This window comes from Alosa alosa, chromosome 1, assembly GCF_017589495.1.
Source record: "Alosa alosa isolate M-15738 ecotype Scorff River chromosome 1, AALO_Geno_1.1, whole genome shotgun sequence".
Lineage (NCBI taxonomy): Eukaryota > Metazoa > Chordata > Actinopteri > Clupeiformes > Clupeidae > Alosa > Alosa alosa.
The window spans coordinates 1,154,397-1,167,511 of record NC_063189.1 but is presented as its reverse complement, the minus strand read 5'-3'; the positions used below and the strand labels follow the sequence as shown (position 1 = coordinate 1,167,511).

The 13,115-nt window shown below is 42.1% G+C and overlaps 1 protein-coding gene across 1 annotated transcript in view; it reads left to right on the top strand.

Annotated features, from left to right (window-relative positions):
* LOC125297131 overlaps nt 1-13,115 on the top strand; it is a 106,777-nt gene that overhangs the window by 90,643 nt on the left and 3,019 nt on the right. The window contains exons 5-8 of the mRNA XM_048247300.1: nt 202-302; nt 666-755; nt 4,176-4,305; nt 7,267-7,374. Coding sequence (XP_048103257.1) covers nt 202-302; nt 666-755; nt 4,176-4,305; nt 7,267-7,374 — 429 coding nt within the window. The remainder of the gene's footprint in view (nt 1-201; nt 303-665; nt 756-4,175; nt 4,306-7,266; nt 7,375-13,115) is intronic.

Below are 13,115 nucleotides of genomic sequence, written 5' to 3'. Positions count from 1 at the left end.
TTTGGGCATTCAGTTAAAAAGTGTAATTCAGTTTCAACAACATCATCTCCGCACTGCAACAACATCAACATCGCTCCGCAACAACATCATCTCTCTCTCTCTCCCCATCTCTCCATGTCTCTTCATCTCATTATCTCTCCATCTCTCTCTCTCTCTCACTCCATCTCTCTCTCTCCATCTCTCTCTCTCTCTCTCTCTCAGTGCCTGAGGTCCGTGGCTCGGAGAGCAGAATCTGTCAGTCGGTCACTTCTGGGGGAGATCCAGAGGATCAGTCTCTCAGAGCTTCATACCTTCCTACTCAGGTGTGTGTGTGTGTGTGCATGTGTGTGTGTGTGTCTAAGTATAGTAAGTATAAGTATATATACTCTTTTGATCCCGTGAGGCAGATTTGGTCTCTGCATTTATCCCAATCCGTGAATTAGTGAAACACCTAAATGAATACATGCAAATGTAAACTTTATAGCTAATTTGTAAATGTGTTGCAAGGCATAAAACATCCTCACTTTAAATGAGCTCACAAAATATCATTAACTAATAAATGATGAATTGTGTGTAGTTATTATAAAGTGTTACCGAAATTTCATTGTGCAGTGGCAAAATGAAAGGAAGTATAAGTGTGTGTGTGTGTGTGTGTGTGTGTGTGTGTGTGTGTGGAATGCACTCAGGTTTAAGACACTGGAGAGGAAGCGCACAGGTAATGGAACGGGAGGGGCCCTACACCTGTTCAGAATGGTCAACACCTGCAGGGAGCTCAGGTGCGTGGCTACTTGCGCAGGTGCCCACAGAGATGTGCCGATGACAATGTGCTAATGCTAGTCCTGTGCTAATGCTATCCCTGTGCAAATGACAATGTGCTAATGCTATCATTGGGCTAATGACAATGTGCTAATGCTATCCCTGTGCTAATGATAACGTGCTAATGCTATCCCTCTGCTAATGACAATGTGCTAATGCTATCCCTGTGCTAATGTTAACATGCTAATGTTATCGCTGTGCAAATGACAATGTGCTAATGCTATCCCTGTGCTAATAGTAATGTGGTAATGCTATCCCTTTGCTAATGACAACATGCTAATGCTATCCCTATGCTAATGATAATAGAATAGAAGTCTTTATTGTCTACTGCTGTGGAAATTCATCTTTGGCCCCACAAACAACACTACACAGCAAGTAGGCTACAACATATAGCAAACACAAACAAGACTGCACAGCAGGTACAACATATAGCAGTGGACCCAGTTTTTCAAAAGTAATCTAGTGGGATTTCGGATAATGTATTGGATAAAATCTTGATGGGTTTTTCAAAAGCAAAAGAGGGATTCTGAAATAAGATCAGATCATGTAATCTGATCTTACATTTGATCTGGATCAAACCTGCCCTTTGGGTTTTTCAAAAACAAGATTATCCTGATCCCATCAGAAGGGTACCCTAGAAATCCAGAGTTCTTGCGAGAGCACAATGCAATTGTCTCTGAGAGACACTCTGGCATTGAGCAATGATACACGTTACTTTTTCCCCTTGCATTCCGAGGAATGAGCTAAACTGATGAAGACAGCGCTGCAACGTTGGAGGACAGTACACATTGGTCGTAGTGTTATACGATTGCGTTGAAGTCCGAAATCATTCAGAGTAAATATGGCCTAGTGTTATCCAATTGCGTGCAGTGAGATTTTTAAATGCATGCTTGTTGCCGCCCCTCGAGTTGGGTCATTACATTGTTTGTGGCCAGACCCTTAATCTTTCTAGATTACCAGGGTCTGGATTTTCCAGGCTACCCTTCTGTTGGCATCAGGGTAATCCTAATTTTTTGGATAAAATTGATCCCAATCTAATTCAAAAGTTTTGAACAACACAAAGTGAAGGTTTTATCCAGATCACAACCAAGATTAGATTATGTGATCCAATCCAATTTCCGGATCCCTTCTTTCCTTTTGAGCAACCCATTTTGATCAGATTTGATCCAATCTGTTAGCCAAAATCCGATCAGACTTCTTTTGAACAACTGGGCCCAGGGTGGGATAGGGTAGTGCAATTGTCACCAGGGTGCAGAGCTAGAGTCCAGTAGGGTGACAGCCGCAGGAAAGAGCTTCCTCTGAACCTGCTGGTTCGGGTGCAGAGAGACCTGTAACGCCTCCTGGAGGGGAGTGGGGTGAACGGTCTGTGGTTGGGGTCAGAACAGTCTTTGATGATGCTGTGCGCCTTTTACACAAGCATCGCTTGCCCTGGATGGCCTCGATGGAGGGGAGTGAGGAACCGGTGATGCGTTGGCCAGTTTTCACCACCCTCTGCAGTGCTTTTCCGCTCGGAGGCAGAGCAGTTGCCATACCAACCTGTGACACAGTCCTGTTGATGAGGATGGGGGTGTGTGTGATAGCTTCCTGAAGTCCACTATGAGCTCTTTGGTCTTCTTGGTGTTGAGAGTCAGGTTGTTGTCAGTGCACCACGATGTTGGACTTCCCCCCTGTAGGCCGTCTCATCGTTGTTGCTGATGAGACCAATCACCGTAGTGTCATCTGCAAACTTGACAATGGCGTTAGAGCCATGTACAGGTGTGCAGTCGTAGGTGAAGAGGGAGTAAAGGAGAGGGCTCAGCACACACCCCTGTGGTACGCCGGTGTTCAGGGTGAGGGTTGAGGAGGTGCGGTTATCTAACCTACAGTAACAGACTGCCCTATTGATGTCCAGTTCACTGAGCTTGGTGATCAGTTTGGGGGAATGATGGTGTTGAATGCTGAACTGAAGTCAAGGAACAGCATTCTCACATAGGTGCTATTGTCAGAGAGGGACAGGGCAGAGTGAAGTGCCGTAGAGATGGCATCCTCTGTGCTCCTGTTCTGACGGTAGGCGAATTGGAAGAGTCCAGTGAGGGTGGTAAGCAGGTCTTGAGGTGGGCTAGGAACAGCCTCGACGGAAGTCATCAAGGCTTGTTGAAGTGGAGTGCTTTGGCACCAGTGTTGCCAGATTGGTTTGAGCGATTTCCGCTCATTCACGCTCAACAAACCGCCCCAACAATGATTTTGTCAGAGAGATCCATTCAACTTAAATTTTCATTTGTCCGCCTAAAGCTTATTTTCCCCCACTCGACAAAGTAAAAAAAAGCCCAATCAGGCAACACTGTTTGGCACCTGCACAAAGGAGGTGGTTTTAAAGGATATGGAGACAGCTGCCAGGGCTAATGACAGATTAAATATGTCAGTCCAAACCTCAGCCAGCTGCACAGCACAGGCCCTGAGTATGCGTCCGGGAATACCATCAGATCCACCCTTACATGCATTAGTTATGTGCATTAGTCCTGCTCAGTGCCCGGACATGATGGAGGAGAGTGTGAGGGGCTGGTGATCTGCAGAGACCACAGCCTTGATGGCCACCTCCTTGTTGTCCCAATCAAAGTGGCCATAGAAGTGGCTCAGCTCATCAGGCAAGGAGTCGTAGGTGGAAGGGGTGGAGTTAGTAGGTTTGTAGTAGTGTGATGGCCTGGATGCCTTGCCACAAGCGTCAGGGTTCAGAATTGTTCTTGAAGTGATCCTCGATCCTTAGCTTGTGGTTGTGCTTGGCCCTCTTCAGGTTAGTCCTGGATTATGGAGTCAGAACGACCCCATAAAGATTGTGTGCCCGTGAAAAGATACTCACATGTGTAATAGAGTTTTGTCTTCGAGAATATGATTTGCACAAGTGTAGAACCGTTTTGTAACTGTGGAATTAATTTGTCTGTGTGCAAAAACAATGCGTACCTGCAGAAATATTTTGTGCACTTGTGAAAAACATTTGTCCACAGCTTTATAGCTACAGGCATGGGAGAAGTGCGACATCTATCTTTCGTGTGCAAACTGGATCTACGAAGCTACACGTATTGACAATGTCAATGTGGAGCGCTTTGGGTTGCACTCTGTGCATGTTAAATGCGCTATACAAATAATAATGACTTGACTTAATACTATCCCTGCGCAATGTGCTAATGATAATGTGCTAATGATAATGTACTAATGCTATCCATGCGCAATGTGCTAATGATAATGTGCTAATGTCATTCCATGCGCAATGTGCTAATGATAATGTGCTAATGTCATTCCTGTGTTTGCTGCAGGCTGCTAGCAGTGCAGTGCTAATGTCATTCCTGTGTTTGCTGCAGGCTGCTAGCAGTGCAGTGCTAATTTCATTCCTGTGTTTGCTGCAGGCTGCTAGCGGTGCAGTTAGCCTCTGAGGTTCAGTCTGATGCTGCTACTCCTGCTGCTGTGAATCTCTTAGAGAAGCTGGAGGCACAAGCCACAAAACAGCTGCTGCACACAGCCACACACAACACAGAGGTGGGACACTACACACACACACACACACTACAAACACTTTCCCTCACATATACATACACACACACACAACACACATACACAAATTCATACCACTTTCTCTCTCTCTCTGGAGGCTTGTCTGCTCTAAATATAAATGCATAATGTAGGGGAGGGGCTTCAAATTGCATGGGAGGGGCTTCATAGCACAGGGGAGGGGCTTCATACTGTAGGGGAGGGGTTTCAGACACAGAAACAGGTCAAATAGCTTAACTCATTGAGTGCCAAAAACTAATATTACATTTTTCCTTCCCATGCGTTGAGTGCCAAAAACGTAATATTACGTTTTTAGCTTTTTTTTAAATTACGAAACTAGACACTCTAACACACCTTATATGTGATTTTGGGAACTCTGTGATGAATGGAAATGAAATATATTACGATCGAAAACTCATGAAAACGCACAATCTGGACTAGTGGTGCAACGGATCATCATTGATCCGTGATCCGTTCGGATCAATTATTTCGGTTCGGCACACACATGATCCGCGGATTGATTTATGAAAAACAATTGTGCGCGATGTTCAGTCCACACACAGCGTGGTCTTGGCGAAATGGAGGAATGGAGGAGCTTGAACGCCCGCCATTTAAATCCCCTGTTTGGGAGCATTTTGGTTTCCCTGTCTAAGTTAATGATGAAGGAAAGAGGTTAGTGGATAAAACCGTGACTGTGTGTAGGCACTGTGGCACAAGAAAGCCATACAACAGTGGAAACACATCTGCCATGGCCACGCGATTTGCAGCGACATCACCCGGTGTTTCACTGACAGGAGTGAAACCAAAGCCGCTCAACAACTGCTTATCACCGCGGCATTTAAACAGCCCCTTCCTGCACAATCCGACCGGGCTAAAGCTATCACAAACGCTATCGGTGTGTTTATAGGTGCAGACATGAGGCCATATTCAGTTGTGCAAAACGATTGTTAATAAACAAAAAGACACAACTTATGTTTATTTGGCGATTTTTTTTTTTTACTGATCCGAAAAATGATCCGATCCGTGACTCTGATCCGAGGAACAATCCGAACCGTGAGTTTTTTGATCCGTTGCACCCCTAATCTGGACATTTAAACTTAAAACTCTGCTTTTGATGGTTGCCGCTTTGGGTTGAATCAGTGACACATGCACGTCAGGTTAAAACCAGGCCATTTTCGTGGGTTTATCACTAGGTGGCAGTCTCGCCAGGTCTCGCTAGGTCACTTCCCGGAAACTTTACAGGCAACACTTTATATTTCATCAAAGATGCTACATCTCCATTTCTAAAAATAAAACAGGGATTTTGATGAAAACTAGCCACTGTTTAGCTTGGGATTTCTTAGGAACAGAGGCATGTAGAAATAAACGGTTTGTACCCACTGAGAGCTTAAAGTCTCACCTTTCAAACAAGCCATAGTATGTGTCCAGATCTATAACATAGAATACGCTGTGGCTCTACAAAAATCATCAACAATGATCAAGATTGCTGGCACTCTGGGCCAAAGCTTCCGAAAACAGCGCGGCATTCAATGAGTTAAGTAGCCACCACACACATGACAAGACCCCAGACTGGACTCGATTGCCAGCACGCTCAACTGCCGTTCGTAGGTGCTGCTGTTCGCGGGTTCGCAGGTGTGTGTAGGGCTGAACCGCGGGGTTCAACACAACGTAGGTTACACACACCTAATGCTCGGAGACTAAAATTTCAAAGTTGGAATGAAATCATGGGAGTTTTACTGAAACATGGTGCGCTCCCGTTATATAGATTGTGTAATGTAAAGTGGCAATCCTAGTGGTTTTACAGTAAGTCTGAAATCAAATGTGTTCAATATTATCACAAGTCTTTAAGTCTTTTAGTCTTGGCTCATACTAATAGTGATCATATGAAACCAGTAGTGAGCATGCTAATATAAAACCAGTAGTGAGCATGCTAATATAAAACCAGTAGTGAGCATGCTAATAGTGCTCATATAAAACCAGTAGTGAGCATGCTCATATAAAACCAGTAGTGAGCATGCTAATAGTGATCATATGAAACCAGTAGTGGGCATGCTAATATAAAACCAGTAGTGAGCATGCTAATAGTGCTCATATAAAACCAGTAGTGAGCATGCTAATAGTGCTCATATAAAACCAGTAGTGAGCATGCTAATATAAAACCAGTAGTGAGCATGCTAATAGTGCTCATATAAAACCAGTAGTGAGCTCTCTCCAGCACTGAGAGCCAGGGCTCCTCGTGCAACATCAGTATGTGGCCTCCGAATGCACATCTGGAAGAATGGTCAAACATTCCTATAAACACACACCTAAACCTTGTGGACAGCCTTCCCAGAGGAGTTGAAGCTGCTATAGCTGTGAACTAAAATCAGCACCTAAATCTAGAATCACTTCCATCTTTCAGTACTTTTAAAAATCTTTTAAAGTCAACTCTGACAGAACAGTGTAAATGTTTTTAGCTGGTGCCCTTTAATGTTGCATGTCTGTATTAGCTTAAGTTAAGTGTAATGTCTTGTTTGTGTTTGTATAGTGTATGTACAGAGATGTGTGGTGTAGTATGTAACCATTGTCCTGTCTTTTATGTATATATATATATATATATATATTTATTTTTTTATTTTTATTTTTTTGTAACTTTTTGCCGCCAGTTACTGTAACTCAATGGGACTTTTCCTGGTTAAATAAAGATTAAATAAAATAAAAAGCACCTTTGGTAAAGTTGACTAAAAATCCAACCTTGATAGGAATTTATTCTGAGAAAAAGGACAATCTCATGTAGAAATAAATATTTTAACAAAAACAAAATGCTGCAAATAATTCCGGAGGGTATTGTGCAGACTGAAGCATCATAGTGCAACAGGTGTGTCTGCGACAGTACAGTACTTCTGGGAAGGGGGACACACCTGAAGCTGAGACAGTAATTGTGTGTGTGTGTACGTACCTCTGCAACAGGTGTGTCTGCGACAGTACTTCAGGGAGGGGGACACACACCTGAAGCAGCTGCTGAGGGAACTGAAGAGCCAGTTCAAGAATCTGCCAAGAGAGTGTGACACACACAAGGTGTGTATGCTGTATTTCACACACACACATAACATATGCACACACACACGGGGGCAGCCGTGGCCTACTGGTTAGGGCTTCGGACTTTTAACCGGAGGGTTGCCGGTTCGAGCCCTGACAAGTGGGCACGGCTGAAGTTCCCTTGAGCAAGGCACCTAACCCCTCACTGCTCCCCGAGTGCCGCTGTTGTTGCAGGCAGCTCACTGCGCCGGGATTAGTGTGTGCTCAAAAGAGTATAGTGGGCATCGCTTTCAAATGGCCACGAGGCGTGAAGCTGCGTGAAGCTTTAGTACCACTTAGCCACTGTGTGTCGCTCTGCCACTGTACATCACTCTGCCTGCCGCCCCTTCTGAAAAAGCTCGATTTACCTCGATTTAGGCTACGGCTTGGCCTTGGCTTAAGGTATGGCTTACGGTATGGCTTAAGGCTTGACTACACGGTGGTAACGAAAATCGAAATCGAAATTTGCTGTCTACATTATTGTCAGTGTTGGGGTAACGCAACTACGCAAATAAAACCGTGGTGTGATAATTGAGCCAGTAGAGAAATAACTGTTCAGAATTAATCTGTAGCCTTGGGTAGGCTTCTGCGACATTTTTAACAGGCTACGCTATAGAGGCTTAGACAACTATGACCCACGTTTTGGTTTCGTAAATTAATTTGCCCTACTTCTTGACAATTGACTGCTTGACATGTCATTTTTATTTTTCTGTACAATAAACAAATACATCTGCTTTATGCCGCAGAATTACATTCATATTTGGAACTTACATAGTCCAATGCATCGTTACACTACGTTAGTGTTTCCCAAAACCATAGTAGCAACGAACGTTCGCAACCACTATCGTAAAGTTGTGTAGTTAAAACTACACCTCTCGACCTGTGGTAGAATGCTAGTAGAAGCATAGTTCCAGGGATCTTCATGTCAAAGACGTCACTGATGCCAGTTATTTCTTTGCAAATTAATAATTATAAATATATTTAGGTTTCTAATTGATATTAAAATGCCCAAGGCAGAAAATACATAAATTAAAAGTCAATTTGCAGCCATGTGCACGTAAGTAAAAGTCACATACCTGCAGATAATAATAAGGTTGTGCGCACTTTTTGACGAGTCAGCTGAGAATATGTAGCCTTTGATTTTCATGGAGGGGGGGTCCTTGTTAGTTTACGCAAACCAAGCCAAGAAGGCTGATTCTGATTTTGATAATATGATCTGCACAAAAGATAAACTTAGGTAAACAACGATGGCAATATTGTTGTCAAAATCTTAACCCAGATTCAAACTCTTGGGCAGGGGACTGGTAACTGCTGTGCAACGGCGGCTGTCATCTGCCGGCCTTAACGCAATGCGCCACAGAAGTATGTGCAGGTGCCCGTTCACGTGCTACTAAATGTCATTAATCACCTTAGTCCAGACTACTGAAGTTTGGAAAGTATCATGGTCCAAACTTACAGTACTATGTAAGTATGACAGTTTTGGGAAACAGTCGTAACTTACATGTTGGTTAGTTGAACGATGCATCCTGTTAGTAAAAGCTAACCTCCGTGGTTGTACGGAAACGACCCCAGATCAGCTTGTAGGCCATTAGCAATCTGTTTATTTTATTTTATGAAGCCTACACAGTAGATCACATGCCACATTCTCACTTTCAATAGACAGATGCAATAGCCATTGGTTGAGTATAAAGCAATTAAGATAGTACCCTATACAAAAAGTACTTCATACTATCATAAAAATGTGTTAAAACGAATAGCATTTTGTAACTTGACAAAACACTGGATTAAATATCGTAGGCACAGGAGAAAACTTGTACATCCATTGGCCTGTGGGGAGATCACATGCCAGTTGCCTCTCCCTTCAGTGCTATGACTCGTTCGGCTGTGAGCTTGTTTCGCCAAAAAAACTCTATTGCAGATATCAATGCGTCTTTGTTCATGGGTTTGCCCTCACAGCAGAGGCTTAGACAACTATGACCCACGTTTTGGTTTCGTAATTTGCCCTACTTATTGACTGCTTGACAGGTTATTTTTATTTTTCTGTACAATAAACAAATACATCTGCTTTATGCCGCAGAATTACGCACTTGGCCAGCCTATAGAACGGGCACATTTTGGAGAGAATAAAGAATGTACGCACGCAACAATCTGTAGGCTATTTGTGGCTGGTTACCAGCAAACAATGTTTAATGCATTAACTCAAGACGTCAAACATTTTCTAAACAATACAAACAGAAAGGATGCAGCAGGTAGCAAATGTAGAAGAGTAATTTCCAGTGGAAGAACAAAATGCTGAATGAAGCCCAAAGATATGAAGGCATATCTGGCAAGTTGTTATTTTTTGAAGACGTAAATGGTTGGGCTATAGGCCTAGTTTGCAAGAAGGAGAAATAAAGCGTGAGCATGCCACACTATCCACAGCTGTGGTAGCGGGGGGTAGGAGGATTACTGTTAGCGCAGGATTTATATAAAATTCTTCAACAGAAGGCCTGCCTCGAATGCAGGCTTGTCCAAAAAAAAGGCCTGTGGTTTGCGCAGCCTACAGTAAGTAGGTCTTAGTGAGTTAGGAGTCCTCTAGGCTTCTTTTAAGCTGTCTCAGAGGTGGAAAGTTGCGTTCGTTGGGGGCAGGGCCGGATTAACAATTTATAGACCCTTGGGAACAAATGTCTGATGGCCCCCCCTGCCCTCCAGCCAACGTGAATCGGGCGGTAAGTTAATAGGCCTATATCGTGAAGATTTGTATTGCCATTTAAGGCACGAGCGCATCTGTGAGGCCAAGCCTCACCAAGTAGCCCGTTTGTTTACAACTAACATTACATTTAATTAAACTGCTTATAGGCTATGCCGAAATAGTTTCAACATTTTGAATATCAGTGTCGGGTGAATTAGGAAATGCCTTATGGCTGAAAGCTGCTTGGGATCCCCCCTGTCAAGCAATAACCATACAAAAAGTTAAAAACACGTCACTGACATAATGCGCAAATAATATAGCCTAGATATTCCAATATATTCGAATACATGTGTTTATTTTAGAGGGGATATTCGAACGTCATTTTTGAGCAATTTTGACAGCCCTAGTCCACTGTAGGCTACGCATATCATCTATTAACACCTTCCACTTAACCCCGGTGAGTGGGGGTCGCTATAATGCGTGTGAAATAGCACCATTGAGTAGCCTATGCGAAAAAGCCTTAAAATCGTTCCGGTGTGCCTTCTGGTTTCTCCACCTACTGGTTTCCTTGCGCGTGCATGCGCTGCAGCAGTTGTCAGACATTCACAAACAAGTTGTTTTAGGCGGTTTGAAGTCGCTTTTCATATGCCATGAGCACTCGGCTACATTACAGCCACTCAGACAAAAGACATGTAAAAAAACTAGAAAAGCATTTCCTGAAGGAAATACAGTGCATGAAAATGCAAAAATATGATGTAAAATATCATACAGAGTAAAAACAAACTATATTGGTTGCTAGGTAGATGAGGTTTAATATAGTTGGAATGACTGAACAGTTAAATAGGTGGATAGTTTAAATGGTTAAATTATTTAGGTAGATAGTTGACGATAACTGACAGTTGGAATGACTCTAATGTTTGCTAGCAGTTATGCTAACTATGTTGACAAAGATAATAATGCTAACCAAGTTACTTAACTTTAAGTTAATTTAGCTAATATTTTCTAGCAGTTTTTTTTTTTATGTTAATAATGCTAATGCTGTTAACTATGTTAATAATCCTAACTATGTGACTTAGCTAACTTAGCTAATAATTTATAGCAGTTATGCTAAAATACTAAGAATGCTACCATGCTAACCATGTGACTTAGCTAACTTAGCTATTCATTTTAGCAGTTATGCTAACCATGTTACTTAGCTAACTTTGTTTTTAACTTTGTTTGCTAATGTTTTCTAATAGTTTTGTCAAAAATGATAACTATGCTAACAATGTTAACTAGCATGCTAACCATGTGACTTAGCTAACTTAGCTTATCATTTTTAGTAGTTATGCTAACTATCATGCTAACAATGCTAAAATGTTAACTATGCTAACCATGTGACTTAGCTAACCTAGCTAATCATTTTTAGTAGTTATGCTAACTATGTTAACTAACATGCTAACTATGCTAACCATGCTAACTAGCTACAGTGGGTAGGAGTCATAGTTGATGAAAAGTGTTGACAGTTGATGACGAGTTAAAAGTTGTTGATAGACAGCTAGTGAATGTATATAGTTTAAAAGTTTAAAAGTTGAATGTAGATAGTTTAAAAGTTGTTGATAGACAGCTAGTTTAATAGATAGATAGTTTAATGATAGTTTAAAAGTAGACCGTTTTAAAGTTGAATGTAAAAAGTTCAGTAGTTTAATGGGTTACATTGTTTAACAGTGGATTATTGTAGTGAGGACTTTTATTTTGAAACCGTTTTGGGCAGAGGAAACAGTTGAATAGGATGTGTAGTCTTAATTGACCCATATTGTATGCTTAAAGCCTGAGGCTGCAGGTAGCCTGAACACCTGCCATAGGATTCTAATTGCTTAACGGCCGTATTATGATGTCACAATCGGCAATGTTAAGTCTATGGGGATTTTTTTTCTTTAATAGTTTAAAAAGTTGAAAAGTTGAAAAGACATAGCAGCTTGGTCCGTTTGAAGACCTATGTTACAACGTTTGAACGAAGTTTCTAAGTTAAACTGTTCAAGAGAAATTGCGTACGGAAAAAGTGGTAAGCGGAAGAAGAAGTTGTTGTTGTTGCCTAGGAAGAACAGTACAGCGCATTTTCATGCACTGTAATAACGTAGGCAACACCCAGGTAACATGTTGTCCAGGCTATCTGAAACAAGGGGTTGCCTCTCATCTACAACAACTGGTTACCTTGGGCTGCTACAGTCGTCAGTGCACTGTGCACAGTAGGCCTATGCTACTCTTTGTGGTTGATCAACTAAAAATAAAAGATGTATTTGGTGATGACGTTATTGTAGGCCTAGTAGACCTAAATTCTGAGAAATTAAATGGTACGAGAAACAATCTACATAGCGCACCAGACCGCGATGTCTTCAAGGGTTGAATGAAGGGAGTTTGCAAAAATTAGCGTATTTTTCAAGTCAATAAACATTCTTAATTTTCGAATGTCTTTGTCAGGGAACATCTGACTTTTAAAAACCATAGGCCTGGTAGTCGCTCAGACAAGGAGTTATAAGATAAAGGCAATACCATTTGTGTCACCTAATGCAGTTCAGTGAATTAGCAAGATACCATCAGAAGCCAACAATCATAAAGCACAGTGCACGCGTATCTCTCTCTCCCCGCGCATAAAGCTGTCTCGCGTGTTGTAGGCTAGATTTGCATGAGTTCTTTCTATCTGCTTACTTTTGTGAGTTGCGACCACCTAGGCTATGTTATAGACGTTCTATGAGGTACCAGTGTTTAGCTGTGTCACAAAACAAAGCTTTGTCAGACTACTTTTAAAATGATATTCAGGGGTATATACATTTTAAACATTCAGGGCTGAAGACCCGACAAAGCCTTTATGTTAATTCTTCAGGTGGAAAGTGTCAGGAATTTTCATACGAGACGCTCTCATTGGTGGTTAGTATATGAAGTAGGAATTGACAGCAACATATCCAATCACATTATGAGAGATGCTGAATTTAACATAAACTGCGATGTTTGATTTTAAATTAATGTAAATTTAGCCGGGACTGTAAGCTGGCACACGTGGTGCTCGATGTTTTCAGTGGGTGCCCGAGAG